This window comes from Meriones unguiculatus, chromosome 3 (genome assembly GCF_030254825.1).
Source record: "Meriones unguiculatus strain TT.TT164.6M chromosome 3, Bangor_MerUng_6.1, whole genome shotgun sequence".
Classification (NCBI taxonomy): domain Eukaryota; kingdom Metazoa; phylum Chordata; class Mammalia; order Rodentia; family Muridae; genus Meriones; species Meriones unguiculatus.
The window spans coordinates 70,797,076-70,818,600 of NC_083351.1; the positions used below are offsets into that span (position 1 = coordinate 70,797,076).

At 43.1% G+C, this 21,525-nt stretch overlaps 1 protein-coding gene across 11 annotated transcripts in view; it reads left to right on the forward strand.

Annotated features, from left to right (window-relative positions):
* Cald1 (caldesmon 1) overlaps positions 1 to 21,525 on the forward strand; it is a 172,662-nt gene that overhangs the window by 126,504 nt on the left and 24,633 nt on the right. For 7 of the 11 annotated variants that reach the window (XR_009590746.1, XR_009590745.1, XR_009590748.1 and 4 more), the window contains 3 exons: positions 12,637 to 12,783; positions 15,766 to 16,738; positions 17,967 to 18,050. Coding sequence is in view for 5 of the 11 variants with exons in the window: in XM_060380166.1 (XP_060236149.1) it covers positions 12,637 to 12,783; positions 15,766 to 16,738; positions 17,967 to 18,050 (1,204 nt within the window). In the remaining 6 variants the exon portion in view is untranslated. The remainder of the gene's footprint in view (positions 1 to 12,636; positions 12,784 to 15,765; positions 16,739 to 17,966; positions 18,051 to 21,525) is intronic. The other 4 variants (XR_009590750.1, XM_060380168.1, XM_060380169.1 and 1 more) reach the window with 1 other exon arrangement.

Consider the following 21,525-nt stretch of genomic DNA (forward strand, 5'->3'; position numbering starts at 1 on the left):
GAGTTAAAGGCAAGGAATTAAAGCTTTTCTGGTGTCATCATCCTTTCTGGCCCTGACATCTTGCCTCAGTCCCTTTTCCTAGCCATGAATGGTCCTTAGGGAGGGTCATGTGTTCCTTCCCCAGAGGGAAGCTCAGGGGTTAGTATGTGCAGCTCACAATGACGTGCGGCTCTTTATTCTCACTGGGTCAGAGGGTTTATGTGTGGTAGGCCTTATCTGGTTTAAACTAACTTTGTGAAAGAGGCTTGTACTTTAAATGTTTGCACAGAAGCTACAGGCAAAAGGGAATTTTCCCTAAATAAAAGAAAGGAACATATTACCCAAACTGTTTAAAAACCATTGGTATAGACCAATGACCAGCAAATAACTGCTTGATCAACACGTATTTTTAAAAAAACACAGAACCACATAGTGTTTACTTTCACATTTGGGTGGTATGTACCTCTGAAGTTAAAATCCCAGATGAATCATAGACAAAATGAGAATTATTGGTCCCCCCCCAAAAAAAAGAAAACTTACAGAAAAAAGATGAATGGATTGGATTTAACCTGCAGGCCATAGCTTGTCAGTCCCTGGTCAGGACGTTGTTAATTGGCAGAACACCCTGAGAAGGTGTCCAGGCTTAGAAGACACCCTGGACAAGAATGAAAGCCCCTGCACAGTGCTAGAGCTGTAGTCACTAGCCTGAGTCACAGCGCCAATCAGAACCCAGGCTGCCACGTACAAGGCAGTGCTTAAATTAAAATAACCTCCCCAGCTCCATCCAATTATATCCATCTCCACTCCTAAGCTTTTAACCCTTTACCACAGAACTGGAGGTTCAGTTGGGAGAATGCTAGAGGAGTCACATGAAGTAAGATGGGCGCAAGGCGGGGGGCAGGGGGGAGCGGCTACGAGAAAGAGAACAGCAAATTCACAAAGCACGGAAGGCCTAACTTACTGCTCTTGAGAAGTCTGCCACAAACTACTGTTCTGAATGACCAGCGGATTTGCTGAGCTGAAGGCTCCTCTTGCTGCTAAGATTTATGGAGCCCTTGATATTGGGTAGCTGGCCTGATTTCTCTTATTTCCTGGGGAAAGCTGCGGAATGAGCTGAAACACCTGGAGTGGAGACAGAACGAGAAAATCCTCCTCCATGTACACTGCCCTGCATTTACGCTGCGTTTCCGCAGGGCTGGACCCTTGAGGGATCCTCTTGAGATCTGCAGAGTGGCTGGTCTGCTTTTACTTCTGTTAGAAGCCTTGATTGGGTTTGTACCATACATAGCCAAATCATCACTAATGCCCTTCATGCCCCGTGAGCCCTGGCCAGACCGAGTTGTTTGCTCCTCCATGTCCACATTTCCTGACGTTCCAACTTTCCATTTGTGCTCTCTGAGTGAAGAAAGGTCCTCTTCCCTTCTTGCAGACCAAGCGCAAGCACCACTTTCTCCATGGAGCCTTCTTTGATCCCGAGGTTAAAACTGTATTAACCGTCTGTTAAGCTTCAATCACTGTATACTTCTCCTCTAATATTTGCCGCATTTGAACTCCCATTACATCCTTGCACATTTCTTGGCTCCCCTACAGAATCATAACTCCATTTCAAGCCATTTTTCCTCTTGGCTTCCTCCTTCGGTAGCTTGAACAGAACAGCTGCTCCATCACTGGAGAAAGGATGCCTTTATTCTAGCCACCTGGTGTCAGTGCATAGGCAGCCCCAGCCAACATCCCACACCACAATCCAAAACTCCTCCTTGGTATCTGCCTCCTCCTCAGACTCTAGGTCTATGTACCCCATCCTGTCCAGGGTCCATTGCTCTACTCTCCCAACTAAAATGAACCGTCCTCCCTCAGAGTCTGGGTCCAGATGGCCAGTGGTTTGGCTAGAGAGAGGAATGTACACAAGGTTAGAAACCCATAGCTGATGCTGCTGTTGCAAACGGTCATTTGTGATTAAACAATGTGACAGTTTAACAGTCTGTTGTCTCCATCATGGCAGCAGCGGTTGCTTTCGTGTCTGGTCAGAAAAACAGCATAAGCCTTCCTAGTTAGTCATTTCTTGGCAAATAGTTCCACTAGTCCAGGCGAGGGCTCTTCAAGATATTTCTTTCATATATAATAATTATTTTTATTTTTATTAATTACAGTTTATTCACGTTGTATCCCCCCTGTACCTCCCTCCCTCCTCCCCTCCCAATCTCACTCTCCCTCTTCCCCACCCATGTCCCTCTCCCAGTCCACTGAAAAGGGAGGTCCTCCTCCCCTTCCCTCTGATCCTAGTCTATCAGGTCTCATCAGGAGTGGCTGCATTGTCTTCTGTGGCCTGATAAGGCTGCACCCCCGTCAGGGGGAGGTGATCAAAGAGCCAGCCAATCAGTTCCTGTCAGAGATATTTCAAGTGCCATATAAGAGTATCTGTGAGACCCATGCCACCCTCTCACAAGCCTTGTAGTTCTCTTCAGCTGTCAATGCTGCTAATTTAATCGGTACACACGACCATGGCTGCTTTGTTTGGAATGTTAAAATGAGAGCACCTTTGCCTTTACTTGAAGGGCATCTTCAAGCGTGGAAACGGGTTTTCTTTTGTTTGGCTTCTTTGCCAAATCATAAATGAGTGTCAACTCATCTCCCTCTATCTTGAGCAGACCCTTTCTTAAGTAAAGTTTATCCTGTCACTACCATAACCCACCAAGAACAGAGAAGTATCATTAACTTCCTTTCCCAACAGCAGGGAGGCTGGACCTAGAGGTGGCTGCCAAGTCCCTTGCAAAACTACATGTCCTTCCCAGTAGGCCAAGTGTCCAGGATGTGGCCCTTCATTTTCCATTTCCTGTCTCCCCTAAAGGTTTACCTTCACTTGTAAACAAACCTCTGAAATGCTGGCATGTGGAGGGTAGATGCAAGCCAGTGGATTCTAAATGAGTTTGTGTGGCAACAATGAAGTCAGGGAGTAGGAACCATCCCGGGTGCTTTCTCCTTAGAGGGACAATCATGTCTTTCACTGATGATGCTAGAAACAGGGGCCTTGGTCTCATGTACCAGTCCATTGGAATTTTCTGGTTCCTGGGAGTTGCTGAGGGACACGAGGGGAATAAAGATGGAAGGCGATGCCACCCGAATGGAAAGGACAACTTGGGAAGGAGGAAATGAATAGTGAATCTTTTTCCAATTAAAACTGAGAGTGGAAGAAGAAAGCTCTGGAGGGCACTTTTCAGAGAGGGGAGGTCATAAAAGATCTGTTACGAACATCCATCATCCACAAAGTCCCCACTTTAAGCACCGCCTGTCTGTCTGGGGAGGATGCTGACACAGGGTCTAAGGACACAGTGGCCTCCGCCTGCTGCGCACCATTTCCTCCGCGTCTGCAGCACTGCTTTCCTTTGCAGGGATTCCCTTTAATTACTCAGGCTCAGAATCTCCATTTAAGGAATCTTGTCTTCATCTTTCTTCCCAGTTCCTTTGTTTCTTTTGTCACGTGTTTACCCACATGATAATGGCACCACAACTGGGAGCAAAACCATATGAAATTATGGACCTGTGTATTGTATGATACAAACTCTTCAAGTTTGGGAGCATAACTGAAGTGATTCAGATCACCCTGGGGCTCGTCTAAGATGACTTCATGTCTTTCACACGAGAAGATGGAAATATGGAAATGTGTGTTTGAAAAGATTTGATTTTTGATACATCTGTGGTCAGAGGCTTTGCAGCCACATCAGCTCGTGGAGCTGTGGGAATCTTCCTAAACCTTTCTTTTAGCAGGTGTTAGTCAGTTGTGTATCATGTCTAGACCTTTTTTTGGGGGGGTGGGGGGAATATAGTATTGCAGTCATAGGCACCTGGCTTTAGCTATTTTTCTCATGTTTGGCTCTAAAAATTGTCTACACTTAGCCTTTACTGTCCGTGTACCACATACATTAAAACAAGGTGTCCTTTGGTGGGTGCGGCAGCTGGTCTGGTTTTGAGTTTTAAAAGTCAAAGAACGTTAAGAATCATGTTTTCCTATTTCACATATTCATATTGATGAGATTTGTATTCATTATTCATGATGCTGGTTAGAGAATCCTAGGCTGGGACATAAGACAAGCTAATGCTTATGAGAACACAGGTAGTAGTTGGTATATCTGTATTAGCCACATTAATTTCAGTTGACGGTTAATGTGGAAAGTGAGTTTGGCTAATTTTCTTTTAATTCTTATCCACTTAATCATTTCCCTTCCTACTTAATTCTTTTCAACTGAAGTTTAGCTCAGGTACCAACTAAACTCTCTTCTGTATCATTTTTAACACCAGCCCTTTCTTTCTATCCCTGCCTTGTTTCCTTTGGGTCCCTCTGGTGTTCCGTAGTACTGCAAGCCATTTGAAATGGGTGCTGGGAACTGATCTCAGGTTCTCTACAAGACAGCACATGCTCCTAACCACTGAGCCACCTCTCTGGCCCTCAGATGATCCTTTGTAAACTCTATAAATTAAAAAATAAATGTTTGTGCCTAAGCAAGCTTATTATTTAGCTATGGTGAGGAAGATGGGATGGAGCAAATTTAATGGTGTGAGAAAATGAACAGATTTCAGTTTACCTCAGGAAACGGTTATGGATTGACCCTCTTAAGTCTAAACATAATGATATGCATTTTCCATTCTAAAGAAATGGGAGAAAACTAACAACCTCATAAGAATATAAATACAGGTTTTATTCATTTTATTTTCCACTGGATATCATAAGCTGTTTGTAGATTAAAAAAAAAATAAAGAAAGTATGATCAGTTGAATAAAATCATAGTCATTTATTCTGTCCAGAGCTCTGATCCCCGAGAGGTCTGGAAAGCATGCTCAGGTCACATCTGTAAACTACAGAGATTCCTTTAAATTCTAAGGCATAATGCTGTGTGAAGATCAATTATGAGTTACATATGTTGTTGTTATATGAAGTTTTTAACAGGAAAACCTTTTAAAATGTATTACACACCATGGTGGTAAAACTACAGAACAAAAGCAAGAGGAGAATACAAGCACTGCAAAATTCAGGCGGGTGACTGAGAGATGTTTAACAAATGAAAATGGTCCTGGAAAATTCATAAGCCCCTAATTAACTGCTGGTGAGAGCTAGGGTAGTAGGTGTGTGTCTTTCAGTTTGCCAGGTTTATTATTACACTTTAAAGCGAACTTACACTGTGCTCATTTACACTGTACTCATTTATAAATTGCACAATTTATCATAAAGGTTGTAAATGTAAAAAACTCACTTCAATCTCTTAGAATATTTCATTTTAAACTTTCTTGTGACTCTATGCATTGATTCATAAATAAGACTTTTACCTGGAGAATCTGCTTGTCCCAGGATAGGACCACTTTAGAATTTTCTCACATACAGTGCCCTAGACTTCTTCTAGCCACACCCAGCCTGTTGGTCAACTCACACAAGATGCTGATGTAACGATGCTAAGGACCAGCCTTCTGTGGTGCATATGTAGATCTTTTTCTCTCCCACTTTCTGCTGCTCTGTAGCACATTGTCTCCATCATGGTCTGTGAGTACAGAAATTTGTGTGACTGTGGGATGCTACCCTTGTAAATGATGGGCTTGTGGTGATAACTTATGAGGACATGCGTTAAGAACATGAAAGTTTGCAAATATTGTGGAAACCCAAATATATGGTTGCTATACAAACTTTAGTGACTCAAGCATGTACAAGGGACATGGAGGCGATAGATGAATTGAGATGTATTTCTCTCCCGAGTAACTGTCTTCAAAGTAACCTATCTTGTGTGCCTTGATACCAGTAAATACGGCTTGATAGTGATATAAGTCGCCATTGATAATGAATATAGCACATTACTTCTTTAACCAAAAGAACTTCTTTTCAATCGAAGAGTCTTTCACTCTCTCCATTATTAATTACACACAAACCCATTGACTTGCCCATATTTTGATTGAAAATATTTTTCTTGTGTTTTATTTTTTCTCCATTGTAACTTTTAATTCCCTTCCCCTTAAGATTCCGAGAAAATATTTGAGAATTGGACTTCCTATGCATTCAGTGAAACCGCAATATTTTGCCAACACCACATGTAAACAAAATTTTATTTAAGAGCTTGGAATGTTTCAATAAACCTCTTTTAACCTCCAAAGATGCAGCAAGTCTACTGAACCCATAGGACTCTTTAATGGCTTGGGTTGTCCCTCTTGATCACACACGGCTTACTGGGAGCGAGTGAGCAGTCTACAGTGCTGATGAGATTGTGTGGAGAATCTGCTTGCCTTTCACATTATGAAAGAAAATCCCTGGGGTTTTGGTACAAAAAATAATACTAATGTATGTGAGTCATGCTGCCTCCAAATAGTTTAACCCACAGAAACTTTTAACTCTTTAAGTCAGATCCTGTTGTAAGAGCCTCATTAAGACAGTGACATTGACAGAAATTACTACAACAATAATAATGGTTACCTAAGAGCTGCTCTTCTTGGAGGCCATGAGGCCCGGGTCTTCTATTAGGTGCGGCCTACACGGGAAGTATACTGAATCCTCAGTGATTTCCTTGTTTGTCATGTTTGAAATGCTTTTATTTACTTAAACTTTTCCATCTGAAAGGACCAGAATTTAACATGCTAGTACATGGAGGCAGCAGAGGTCTGGTGTTGCAGACGTAAGCTAGTTTCCTTGGAACAGCAGAGGCACTAAGGAAGAGTTTTCCTGGCATGTGGATCCGACTTTTTAAATTTTTTTCTTTACTATTATTATTATTTATTATAATTTATTCACTATGTACCCTGGCTGTAGCCCCCTCCCTCGGCTCCTCCCGCCCCCCCTTCCTCCCTTTTCTCCCCCTCTCCCCTTCCCCTAATCCACTGATAGGGGAGGACCTCTTACCTTACTATCTGGCCCTAGTCCCATCAGGACTGTCTAGATCTCTTTCTCTGGGGCCTAGTTAGGCCACCTCACCAGAGGAAGTGATCAAAGAACAGACCACTGAGTTCATACCAGAGAGCTCAGCTTACTAGGGAACCTCCATGGAGACTGAGCTACTCATGGACTACATCTGAGCAGGGGGTCTAGGTTATCTCCATGCCTGGCCCTTGGTTGATTCATCAGTTTCTGCAGGACTCCCTGAGCCCAGATTTTTTTTAGCTCTGTTGGTCTCCTTGTGGAGTTCCTGTCCCTTCCCAGTTTTCCTATCTCCCCCTTCTTTCATAAGACTCCCTGCACTCTGCCCAAAGTTTGGCTATGAGTCCCAGCATCTGCTTCGATACCCTGCTGGGTAGTCTTTCAGAGGGCCCCTGTGGAAGTTTCCTGTCCTGTTCCCTGTCTTCTCCTACTTCCAATATCTATCCTGTTTGCTTTTCTGAGTGAGGATTAAGCATCTTCCCTTGGGTCCTCCTTGTTGTTTAGCTTCTTTAGGTTTTAGTATGTTTAGCCTGTATTATATGGCTAATATCCACTTGTAAGTGAGTCTATACCATGTGTATCTTTCTGCTTCTGGGTTATCTCACTCAGTATGATCTTTTCTAGTTCCATCCATCTGCCTGCAAATTCCATTATTTCCTTGTTTTTAATTGCTGAATAGTATTCCATTTTGTAATTGCACCACAATTTCTGTATCCATTCCTCCGTTGATGGACATCTGGGTTGTTTCCAGATTCTGGCTATTACAAATAAAACTGCTGTGAACATAGTTGAGCAAATGTCCTTGTTGTGTACTTGAGCCTCTTTTGGATATATGCCTAGGAGTGGTATAGCTGGATCTTGAGGAAGCGCTATTCCTAATTGTCTGATAAAGCACCAGATTGATTTCCAAAGTGGTTGTACAAGTTTACATTCCCACCAGCAATGGAGGAGGGTTCCCCTTTCTCCACATCCTCTCCAGCATGTGTTGTCACTTGAGTTTTTGATCTTAGCCATTCTGATGGGTGTGAGGTGGAATCTCAGGGTCATTTTGATTTGCACTTCCTGGATGACTAAGGATGTTGAGCATTTCTTTAAGCAATTCTCTGACGTTCGATATTCCTCTGTTGAGAATTCTCTGTTTAGCTCTGTGCCCCATTTTTTTTAAGATTTATTTATTTATTTGTTTGTTTGTTTGTTTGTTTATTAATTATTCAGACAGTGTTCTGCCTGCATGTGTGCCTGCAGGTCAGAAGAGGGCACCAGATCTCATTATAGATGGTTGTAAGCCACCATGTGGTTGCTGGGAATTGAACTCAGGAACTTTGGTAGAACAGCCAATGCTCTTAACCTCTCTGTGCCCCATTTTTAACTTGTATTACTTGATGAATTTTCTTATCAAGTCACCAGAGCCTTTAAGCAGTAGTTCTAAGACTGGAAGAAACACCAGCTCTTTTCTTTTTTATGCCATGGACAGGTCAGATCGCATGCCATTGTTGTGGACTTTGGGGATCATTTGTAAGTATTATATGTGAGTACATGATAGATTCCCTTTGTCCCAAATATCTGCTGAGTCATTCTGCTCTTGGCAACAGTGACCTCTAACTGCTAAGGTCGATCACATCTCCAGGTGCTTTGGGCAAGAGGTGAGCAAAGGCAGTTGTCAAGAAATAAAGCAGAGCACTCCCTCTGTACAGCCAGCATGGCTCTGGAGCTCCTGGACCCCAATTATTTTTTTTTAATACAGTGTTGTTTAAAGACTTGGTGGTTACCATTTTTTTGTTTTTTTTGTTTTTTTTTTAAATCACAATGAAATGCTTTTGATTAAAACTGTATATAATGTAGTTGAGTCCTTCTCCGTTGGTTCAGAGGGCTCCTGAATGGTCTGAAAAAGGTGGTTGCAAGCCTTGAACACAAGTGGATTGGTTAATACAGGAATCTGCTGAGATTTCATGGACGTGAAAATGGGTTGTTATGCATCTCTGGCCGTCTGGTTAGATAGGAATTTTGTTAGAAATGTTAGCAGCATTTCAAAGAAGGTTAAGGCCAGCGTGTAGAAAATCAGAGATGCAAATATTCTGTCTTCAGTATAGACCAGAGCTACTGTGATGGCGGATGCAGCAAGGACCCTGTGACACGGGAAGGAGCCTGCTTCCTGAGCTGTCTTGTCTTGGACAGATTCTGTGTGATGGTGAAGTGGGTATGCCCACGCATCATCCGAGCTCTACTACCTCCTGGAGGCCAGTTTATCAGTGCATCAGAAGCCTCCAAAGAAAGCATCCTCAGCTTCATAAACACAGAACTTCTGAGAAGTTTTGAAGTCTTTGCACTGCTGCTTTTAGGGGCAAGAAGTTGGGACAAACATATTAACATCCAGCAGGAGAAATATTAGATTATAGAATATCTGCATAATTACCATCTGGTATATGTAGATATGAAATACAGTTTCCATTGATGTAGTTTGTTGGTGTGTTAAAAATGTAGCCATGAATAAGTTTAATTAAAGGAACTGTCCCTGAAATAATGCATATAACATGACCCCACTTTATTAAAAACGTATATCTCTCTATACCTATGAACATACGTTATATTTGCCCCATGTCAGAGTTAGTTGGAATGATTCTAAGTTTTCACGTTTGTCTTTATACATTAGGTAATTGTCTAGTTTTGAAACATAGCACGAGTCCATTACTTTCAGTATCAGAACAGCAAGCCACTGAGGATTTTTTTGTTTCAATAAGAAAAAATCCTAGCCGGGTCCAGTGGCTCACCTCCCAGCATTCAGGAGGCAGAGGCACGTGGATCTCTGTGAGTTTGAGGCCAGCCTGCTCTACAAAGTGAGTTCCAAGACAGCCTAGTTACATAGTGAGAACCTGTCTCATAAAAAAAAGAAAAAAGGAAAAAGAAAGAAAAGAAAAAATGCATGGAGGAAGCACAAAGAATAGACTGCTTTTTTAGATCCATGAATTGCTCTGGGGCCAGTGTAGGAGGCTGATGGTTGAAGAGTTTGGCATCCACACAGTTTTACTTATAAAGTCAACTGATAGGTTCTTTTCTTGGCTGTGTGTGTGTGTGTGTGTGTGTGTTTCGAAGTGTGTTCATGTGTGTACGTAGTGTGTATGTGTGGTTCTGAGTGTGTTCATGTGTGTGCAAGGAGACTAAAGTTTCCATGTTCAGTGTCTTCTTCAATCACTCTTCCCCTTAGAGACTGAGCCAGGGTCTCTGAGATGAACTCGGAGCTCACTGATTCAGCTAGGCTAGGTAGCTTACTCTGGCCATTTCCCGGTCTCTGTCCCCCGAGTTTCAGTCCTGCCACATCCGCTAGCATTTACATGGTGCTGAGGACTGTAACACAGCGCTTATTCTCGGGTAGAAAATGATTTTCCCAGTACCATCATCGATTTCACCTGATATGATCATCATCCAGAAACTGGGTCCATTAGGACTGAAAACAACAGTAAACCATGGCGGTTCTTTCGTTGTTGTTGGTTTAACTTGGTAAATAAGTTTAATTCCTCATTCTTTTAGTAACAGTCAAAGATCATTCCCGAGCAGCCTCTAGTAAATGCATCCTAGAAGAGCCAGTGGGCTGCCTGCAGATTTTAAGTTACAGGAAGTGGGAGGAGTGAGGAGCGACACAGAGATGCTACATTTGCTCAGTTGCTCCTCCAGTGAGAGATCCAAGAGGAAGGAAGGCTGGCTGTGATGCGGCCATGGCAGCAAAGCTAGTTTTGCTCCCAGCCAAATGCAGTCAGCACCCATGAAGCTTGCAGAGTAGGTGGGAGGAGGAAGATGAGACAGCTCAAATATATTGGGAAACACCAGCTTAAACTTGATTGCTTGATGGAGGGAGAGTTTTGCTTTTAGCATGCGGGTGCCCCACATGTACCATTCATGTCTCCCACTGTCTTGGAAGAAGGCTCCAAAACAGACGTGCTAGCATGGGTGAGCTGGAGATGGAGAGACCAAATAAAGTATTCCTGTTCCATCAGCTTGAGAAGCAGCTCTTAAGGACTAGTTCTTGCTGCAGTGGTTAGAGCAGTGTGCTGAGAAATGAGCCAAAGAAATTCTAGGCCAAGAGTCCGAAGGTCGAAGCCAAACCACCGGGAAGGGCTTTCTCCCCCAAGCGACACCGTAGCTGGGTTAGAAGGGAGCATTTGTACTGTGTCACGTCTAGAACCGAGCTCAAATTCTCTTGCAAGGCTGCGCACACGTGCTACCACGCTCTAGCTCAACACAGCCGGGATTTCTATTTAATTGCCATGCACTTAGGGACAAAGAAACTTACAACAATTTGATCAAAGGGCCAAGTAGTCCTGAAGATCCATTCTGAGAACCCACCTTTTGACTATTAATCTTCTTATACGTTAATTTTACCATGCTATTTTCCCCTCCATGTTTGTGGGGAATTACAATTCAGTTTAATAGAATATATAATAGATATCTAGATAGAACACACACACATACATAGAGTGGCACTATTTATATTGACATTTGACACACTAGCAGATTTTAGTAAGTAGGAAGTCAGATTTTCTGAAGCAACAAAAGGAAAATGAACCATACTTTAGAATTTTTAACATTCATAGTATTATTGAAGTTAAAAAGATGACACAGATAAAAGCACTGGATGTAAGCCTGTGCATTCCTGGTTTGTCAGTCTAAAGTGAACAAACTCCTATCAGTCATATATGATTGAGTGTTGCAGGTGGCTCTGATATTTTGTTTTCTTTAATTTGAAATTGAATTTACCTTTGTGGTTACATACAACTTAAAAGTGTGTGCTCACTAGGGGTAGCTCTTGCTTTGGTTATGGAGATTGCTCAGTGGTTAAAGCTCCCACCACATAAGGATGAGGACAGGAGTTCAAATCCTACATAAGTGGAGGTTGGCATGGAGACCCACCTGTAATTCCAGCCTGAAGCAGATTAGCTAGCTGGCCATATAGTCAAATTTTAGGTTCAACTAAGAGACCCTGCTTCAATGAATAAGGTGGAAATCCCTCAAGGAAGACTCCTGATATCTCTCAGGGACTCCATAAGCATGAGCACACATACATGCACACACATACACAAACAGCACAGCACATGGGTGGCAGGATACTAATACATGTTTTGTATTAGTATCAAAGATGGGTGCTTTGAGGTAACTGACACTCTCACAATGCACATTCTTTGAAGCCACCTATCAATGGTCAATGATCACACACACACACACACACACACACACACACACACACAACCTATCATAAAGTAACCGAAGGGGAAAACAAAACCTGATGGAAGAAGATAACTGGTGTTCTCAATTTTGGTGAACAACTTTGGCTTATTAGCACCAGAGTCTTGGTTTAGAGGTGTGACTGGATTCTCTTCTGGTCTTTGGGTCAGAGCTGGCTCTAGTTCACACAATGTATTTTTAATACATGTCTTGATTATTTGGGTTCAATACTTGCCATTTCCACTTCTAAATCTTGTATGTGAAAATCTGCTCAGCTCAGGAATCCAAATATGCTAACCCATAGTCTCCAAAGGCAGCCTGGTGTAGATGTTCTGGTTTATTTGATCAATGTAAGTTATCCCCTGAGTCATTGGATTAATGCTATTCAAATACTAAAATAGTCTGAAAACACATTGGTTGGGTCTCCAAACTTGGGAAAATGAAGCATCCTTTTAGAATCCTGGGTCATTAGTAATCATTCCAGGCTGTTTGGCTGGCACATCGATGACAACACTTGTCAGCTGGGTGCTCAGGAGCCTGTCTTTATGATGTTGCAGAATTGCCTATCAGAGGAATGATGATGATGAAGAAGAGGCTGCCAGGGAACGGCGCCGCCGAGCCCGGCAGGAAAGGCTGCGGCAGAAGCAAGAGGAAGAGTCCTTGGGACAGGTGACAGAGCAGGTGGAGATCCATGCTCAGAACAGGTACCGTCCTCCTCTCACTGGACATCTCTGGGTTGTATCTTCTGCTGCACAGTTGAATGGAACTCGCTAGCAGACTGTTCCCTTCTCAGACCAACTCAGCCATTATTGGCTGATGGGTTTTGGTGAGAGGAGGCTGTTAATAGCTCTATTGACTTGATCAGCTCATTTTCTAGGGTGACCTTGCAAATGCTGACATATAAGACAAGTTTAATAAGAAATACAATGTTTATGTAGAAGACAGAAACCTTGGTCCTTGGCAATCAGTCCCCAGCTGAGAGGCATGGAGTAGCAGATGTGATCACCGGGTTTCACTTATTGGCCTTGAATCCCAACTTGGCAAACTGTTCCTTCAGTTTAAAAAGTATAAACACAGCTCTCTTTGAAGAACACTGCTCAGCTGCAGAAATAAGAGTCCATGTAAGACCCCCAGTGCCTTGCACATAACAAGCACACTGTACAGTACATTCTAGGCAGAGTCTCACAGAAAGGGGACAACATGGCCACTTGTTGCCTTTTCTATTCTTAAGCTGAAGAGAGGGGAAAAAATCGTTTTTGGTGACATTTTGAGGCCATTCCTAAATCCAGTTATTAGTGAGTGTTCAACGGTGGTTTTAAAAGTTACAACTGATCATTAGTTTCTGCTTCTGAAAATCTTACTTCCGGACTGGGAAAACAGTGCTCTGTGCGGGTCTGGCACAGAGGTCTTGGGTTTGAGCCTTGTCCCATCAGCAACATCAGCAACACATACATAGGTCAGACTTACATATCATTTCTGCTTTAATTTTATTATTAGCTGTTTTATGAGCTTACCTAAATTTAAAAATTCTTTCGCCAAGCATGATGGTACATGCTTATAATCCTAGCAGTCAAGAAATGGAAGCAAGAGGATCAGGAGTTCATGGTCAATGTTGGCTTTTTAGTGAGTGCAAGGCTAACCTGGGATACATGAGACCCTGTAATAAAAAAAATTAAAAAAATATATTAAGGTTTGAACATGTGATTTCTTGCAGGCATATTAATTATCTACAAGTGTAGAGTCTTTGGGGGACCAACCAGTTCTAACTGGCATTTAACATCTACTGATGACTGTTACCTACAATCTATTTTTTTTAAAAAAAGCAAAGAAAGGCTCAGTAGAGTCTGTTGATTTCTTAATAGTACTTCTGTCTGACAGCTCTTTGGAATTTGTAGGATGTTAAAACATTAGAACTCAGTTGCTCTGAGTGTCCCATGCATAGACCTTCTCCACTGACCCCAGTTCTTTGTGTTTCTGTGCATATGTAATCTGGATGAGGCTAATTCATGTCGACAGTGTCCTGCAGCAACAGCAGAGGCCAAAAAGCCTTGAAAGCGAGGCTTTCTCTGCCATATTTTGTTGTTTAATATGAAATGTGTTTTTCCAAAACCAAGTGAACTTGAACATCAGAAGAGCCAAGTTTGGTAGGAACCATGAAATTTGATGGAGTTTCTAAACATTTCGAGACGTATGCTTCCAGCTCTGGTCACAGTTCTGGTATCACATGACTGCTAATTCTAGCCAAAAGGGGCCTACGCCCTTGGTCTGGGCAGTGTCCAGTACTCTGGAATTGTGCAATGATAGACATGCTACAGTTTGGATTTTCCTCTTTTTTTTTCTTTTAAAAATAAATGTTGATTTAGCCAGTCCTTACCCATCGGGGAAATGAATAAGAAAAAACCCTTATTCTTGGAAATCTGTACAAAGAAGTTAGATTGTCTAGTAACGTTGTTGCTATGACAATTTAACTATTTTAACACAGTATACTAGTGCACTCTGGATATTTTTGTGTACCAGATAAGGTGCTCTTCGTCTTATTTTTATCTTATTTTATTTTGTCTTTTTTTTTTTTTTTTTTTTTTTGTCAGGGGTCTCACTGTGTATTCCTGGCTACCCTGGAACTTGCTTTGTAGACCAGGCTGGCCTCAAACTCACAGAGATCCATCTGCCTCTGCCTTCCATGCTGGGATTAAAGGTGTGTGCCGCTACGCCCAGCTCTCCACCATTCTTTAAGACAGGGTCTCTCCCTGAACTTGGAGCTCACTTATCCAGCCAGACTGGCTCATCAGTGAGCCTCAGGGATCCTCCTATCTTTCTTTCCTCCCTGGCTCTATCGACCCCTAATGATCCAGAGCCCGCACACCAGTAGAGCTGGCAAGCATAGAGAGTACATACCTACTCAATTGCTTTGTCCTGGACACATCATTTATGCTTACATTTCGTTGATTACCTGGCCCTGTTTAGGTATGAGGAAGGGCAGAGGGTAGGGAAATGCCGTCCTGGACTGACAGTCATCACCCCATGAATTGTGGAAGATACTTAGATGTCTCCAAAGCCAAGATTGCTGGCATAGTGTAGAAGCTCCATGCTATACATACTCTTTCCTAAGTACCTCAAATCTACCTGAGATCAGGAATGACTCAGTGGCACAAATATGAAACTATGACACAGAATTCACCCATTATTCTGATTTGATCCTTGTCATAGTCGGGATCCAGAGTGGCACAGGTGCTGAAATCAGGCTTTAAGCACAAGTAGTTTACTTGTAAGGTAATCCCAAGAAACAATGGCAGGGATGTAGGTAAGTGAGATTGGGAGAGGAGGCAGCCAGGTAAAAGTTACTTTTCAGCATAAGTGGCCATCGTGGCTGTCTGTGACTTAGCTCTAGTAAGAGCCTTACCTGTAGAATTAGCCTTCAAAACAGAGGAAGGCCAAAGTGTTTATAAAGCTTTTGTTGGATGCCATACTCAGAGCTTCCACAGCAAGTTGAGGAGATACAGTGGCTGAGAGAGTCCAAGAGCTACAATTTGGTGAGGCTCAGCTGGAAGCCAGGCAAGGAAGCATAGAGTGGTAACTTCCAGGGGCAAGTACGCCAGACACCACTGGCACCTGCTCTGGCTGCAGGTGGCTTTATACGATTGATTAACTATCAAGCTGTCTTTGGTGTTGTTCCTTCTGTTGTGCAGTGTCCCTGATGAAGAGTCTAAGCCAGCCACTACAAACACTCAGGTAGAAGGTGATGAGGAGGCTGCCTTACTGGAGCGCCTGGCTAGGCGAGAAGAAAGACGTCAAAAACGCCTTCAGGAAGCCTTAGAGCGTCAGAAGGAGTTTGACCCGACCATAACAGATGCCAGTCTGTCAATCTCAAGCAGAAGGGTGCAAAATGACATGGCAGAAAATGAGACACCAGAGAAGGAAGAAAAAAGAGAGAGTCGCCCAGGGTGGTATGAGGTGGAAGAAACAGAAGTAGTCATCAGGTCCTACCAGAAGAACAACTATGAAGATGCTGAAGAGAAAAAGAAAGAAGAAAAGGAGGAGGAGGAGGAGGAAGAGGAGAAGCTGAAGGGAGGGAGCCGTGGCGAAAATCAGGTAGAGGAGACGGTAGAAGAGAAAACACCAGAAACCCAAGAGGAAGCTGTGGTAATGGTATTGGAAAATGGGCAAGTCAGTGCAGAAGAGTCTAAAGGAGAGGGGGAGAGGGAAGAAGACACAGAGGAGATAGCCCATCGAAAAAAGATGGAGGAAGAAGAAAGAAAGAGAGCTGAGGCAGAGAGGCTGAGGTTGGAAGCAGAAGAACAAGAAAGACTCAAGGCTGAGCAAGATAGGAAGCTAGCAGAGGAACAGGCAAGGATCGAAGCTGAGCAAAGGGCAGCTGCAGAAGAAAGGGAAAGGAGGGAGGCAGAGGAGCGGGCAAGGATTGAGGAGGAACAGAGAAGAATGGTCGAGGAGCAGCAGAAGGCCAAGGCAGAGGAAGAGGAGAAGGCCAGGCTAGAGGAGCAAAAGCAAAGAAAGCAGCTAGAGAAGCAAAGGAGTGAGAAGCAAGAAGCAAAGGACAAGGGGGACAAGGGGGACAAGGGAGCTAAGAAGACAGACAGGAAAGGGGTGAATGAAAGGAAAGAGCAAGAAGACAGACTTCAGACAGCTGTCCCAAAGGAGCAGGTACAGTATGCACCTACTGTGTGATGCCTGTGACTCATGAGAAATGGAATGCACACCAAACTGGGGGCTGAGGCCCCATGCACATCACCTCACGTGCTTGGTCATTTGGCAAGCTGTTCCTTTTTTTTCCAAGCCATAGCAATACCCAAGCACGAAACAGTTGAACCATAGCTAAGTATGCAATCAACCAAATTAATGGGACAACCAGAGATAAATTAATTGCTCTGTGTTTGGGTGTTATGGTTTAAAAAAAAATGAACTAACCTAATGATCCTGAATGTGGTGGGGCTTTGTCAGTGTCTTTCTGCATCTGCACCTGAACTCTGTTTTTCTGACATCTTCCCTGGGTGAACATGAGGCAAGAGGCATATACTTCTCATCTCATTCTGGTGCTTGATAGTAAAATGTTATTTTTAATTTTAAAATTAGGGGTGGGGAGTTGAAATGAAGAATTAAGTTCAGACATTTAGTCTTAGGAAGATAACAATATAAATCCTTTGAAAAGGAGACTGTTAGACCCCGACCCAACCAAAAACAACAAAAACAACAACAACAACAAAAAGAAACAAAACAAAAAACAACCCAAAACCTTCGAAAGCCTGACTTGCCATCATGTAGACCTGGGTTTAATGTAGACTTGCAGGAAACCATTTGTCTGGGGTAGTACCAGTTAATGCTTAGTGGACAGTTAAGAGCATGCAGTTTGCTCTTTTTGGCCGTGAGGGTTAGCACAAGTTTATGTGGCTCAAGGACGGACAGAAGTAGTGGTTGGGGAGGGAGTGTAACGTATAAACGCTTTGTGGTTTGTTTGTTTTTCTCTATCTGCAAGGCTGCATTAGAAACCCTTTCTAAGAGCTGTAAAAGGAAATAGGAATGCTTACATGTTCACCTCTCCAGAGTGAACCCTCCATCACTGCATTGGCTGAAGTTGTGTTTCACCCCTGCTTCTGTACCAAGCCTCGTGCACATGGCTGTGATTGAGAAAGTCATGAGCAGGACATCCTATCTTGCTAGATTTCAGTGAACACATTCGAGGCACGGGAGAAAGAAAATAGGGTAGGATGTATCACACCTACTGACACGACCACTAGCATTATGTACCACTGGCACCAAAGGGTCTGTGTATGGCACTGTGACAACCACAGAGATGTCACACGAGTGATCCGAGCACCTGCTCACTCCTGCAAGCTAGAAAGGGCTTGCATTTACCTTTACCATTTTTGAAAAGGAAAGGGAAGAGGAAAGAGGAGCTAAAGGGCAAGCTCAAAGACAAAAGGCCCAAGATAACAAGCCTGCCTTCAAAAAGGAAGAGGTAAATATCATTGAGAACAATCATATCCTACCGCCACACACAAAGCAGCATTCCTGGTTCTAATCTCGGAATTGTAACCCCTCTCCTGTGCTTTTCAGACCATAATTTATGAGTTATTGAATGATGAGAATGTAGAGTGTTTCGGAACTAATTAATCAGGCTGGGGACATGGCCCAGTGGGTAAAGCGCTGGTCATTTGAGCGGGAGGACTTGACTTCGGGCTGCATCACCCACAGAAAAAGCTGGGCATGGTGGAGGGGAGCGTCTGCAATTCCAGCTTTGGGAAGCAAAGGCGGAAGGACCTCTAGGGATCCCAGAGACGTACTGGCAGCCACTCTAGCCTAACAGTGAACTGTAGATCCATCAGAAGGCCTTCTCTTAAAAATTAAGGTAGAAAAAAACATGAAGGTAGAGAGCAACAGACAACACCTAAGATCAACCTGTACCTCGCACCTATGCACATGTGTACACTTGTAAACACACATTCATATATACTAATACAGCGACATGTACACACATACATACACACATGTGCAGACAAATTCATATACACCCATATACCACACTCACACATATACTTGATAATCCATAGTTTAAAAAAAGAAGAAAAAGAAATGGAATTGAAAGCATCTCAGGGCATGTAGACAGTGGTAAAGCATTCTCATTCCAATTGTCTGTGTGTGTCATGGTCAAGAACTTGGCCAGCCCTGCTCCTCAGTCATGCCCGCTTCCTGCTTCTACAGTGTGACTTTGGCTTCTGGGAGCCCTTCTCTGCTTGCATTTCAATCATGAGATATATTTCCAGCTGGCTTTGATTAATGCTTTAATTTTTTCAAGAAAAAGCACCCTCCCCAGCCTAAATCACAGTAGAAAATTTGGTGAGCCAAAGATGATACACGGTTTTCAAAAAGAAAAGTTTGGCCAAATCCTCTGCGTAACATTTACGAGGCTCACACATGGGGGAGCAGGTGCCAGGGTGATTGTAGGTAAGTAAATGACACGTCTCTACACCCAGTGCCATAGCACTCCAGTATATAATGCCATGGCAGGAAGCCCCACCTTATCCTAGCCATCCTGCCTATGCTAGCCTCAAGGGACACTACAGATTGCCATGTTATCCCCACTAAGTTCAAGTAATTAGGTGTGGTAAAACAGAACCACCAGACATATAAATGCCTGAACTATGTTGCCCAAGAGACTGATGAAAGGAATTGTAGCCACTGGATAGTGGACCAATGGATTCTTGCTACGGTCCTCTGTTCGAGCATCCATTAAACTGGAGAGAAGGCTCAGCAGTTAGGAGCACAGGCTACTCTTCTGATGGCCCCGGTTCAATTCCCAGAACCCACATGGCAGCTCACAATTGTCTGTAACTCCAGTTCCAGAAGATCTGACACCCTCATGCAGACATACATTTCATTTAGGCTTTTGCATGTGGAATAAAAATAATTAAAAAAAAAGAAAATCCAGAACTAAAGAAGATTCCATGGGTAGAAAATAGATGGCCATATTGAGGGGCTGGGGGGTGGTTTTCTTAGGTGGCATTGTAAGATTCACAGAAGGAAGACCCTGTATCCTCACTTTAAGACTTATGTTCCTCTCTGCTTCTAATAGAACTTGTGGTTTGAACACGAGCATTGGCTTTCCGGAGGAGAGAGTGTAAATGTTGATGACCCGGAAACTCTTAGAGCGAAACTGTAATAGTTGTGTCCTACATGGGCAGAGAGCGTGGGATTTGCAGCTCAGGGATAAAGTGAGCGGAAGGGAGGCTGTAGGAAGCCCCGCTGGTGCTGTGAAAGTTAACTCATTTCTCCCAGATAATGACTTACCATTCATGGCCAAAGCATCCCACACCTACGCATGCATGGCGTCTGAGTCAGAAGAGGCTCATCCCAGTCATCCATCTGCCTCTTTTCAGATAAGGCAAAGTCTGCGGTATCAGTCCGGGAGCAGCTGGTGTCAAGCCTGCCATTATCCCTTCCCCAGTTTGCCCCACAGCACATTCCAGCTTTCATAACTTCTGGCCTCATTTTTAGTCCCCCAGTCAGGCTTTCCAGAAGATCCCTTTTAACACTTTAATGTTGTATAGATAAACTGCTGCCTGAATGGACAGAGTTCTCCCTTCTCAACCAGCTGGATTGGTGTGTTCTGTAGGCAACCTTAAATCATTCTGCATGAGTCAGTCATTTTAAATACTCTCTATTCTTTTCTTTCTTTTCCCTTTCTTTCCCCCTTCTTTTTTTTTTTTTTTTGTCACATAAAAGCAAACAGAAGAAACCTTTCCTGGCAGGGATCCACACAACATAGGCGGGCGAGGGCAACCACGAGTAAACACAAACATTCCACTGGCCTTTAAGAGAAAACATTTCCCAAAGTCCCTCCAGTGCTTTAAAACACAATCAAATAAGCAAACCCCCTGCCTTCCTCCACTGCAGCTGAACTCTGTGGCAGCCATGGGGTGCAGATGATCGCCAACCTTGAGACATAAATAAGTTTTCTGTCTCTCCTCCTTAATTATAAGCTGTCTCCTTTTAGTTCTTCACTCCCTATCTATTTTTTTTCTTGACTTTTAACAACAACAAAAACAATTTCTAGCAGAGTGTCTTACGGCTTTGAACCTGATCATGCTAAGACATGCAACATGTCCTTAGCATGCCGATGCGTTCAGGATTTGGTTAAACAATGATTCGGTGGCTTTAAGCCGGAGTCTAAGCTCTCTGCTGAAGGTCTGCATTGTCAGGAACATATTTTAGGAGCGAGATGCCAGAAGGACATTCATGGGGTAGAACAGGGAACCAGATGAGGACGTAGGGATCCGACGCTTACAAAGGTCTGCTCACTGTGGAAGCCAGCACTGACACCAGACTCTTGTTGTTCTTCTGCAACTTTCTCATGCAGAGCAGCAGGACACGGGGACTCCTGTCTCAGGAGGGGTCACCTGCTCCCGTGGGCTTCTGAATGGTCCCTAGCTTAATGTCATGCTTTCCCACACCCCAACATGCTCATCTTTCCTCCTGCTAAGTGGGCTTGCCATAGACTTGCCATAAAATCTAATCCACTGTATTCTTTAAAATTTAAAGACCCCGTGGAGCTGTTACATTCATTTCTCAGGAGAAAATAATTTTCAGTCAATCTCAAGTCGTCATTGTTACACTAAGAATGTTTCTAAGAACGTTTTACCCTGAGAATATGAGTAGACTGCCCACCTTATAACTCTTCACAACAAGTAGAGTGGGAGGCTGATCTTCTCATAGACATCTATTCTTTTACAAATCTATTTTAAGTAATTTTTTTTTGCCAGTAAATTTGATAATATCTTTTGGGGAAATGAAAGTATTTCTGACTTCAGTAAGAGAAGAAATGAGTTAAAAATAAATTTAACTCTGCAGTTGCCACCATAAATCATAAGATGACTCAGAATTTGTTTCATGGGTACCCTGGAAATATTTCCCCTAACATGTATTTCCAGATACAT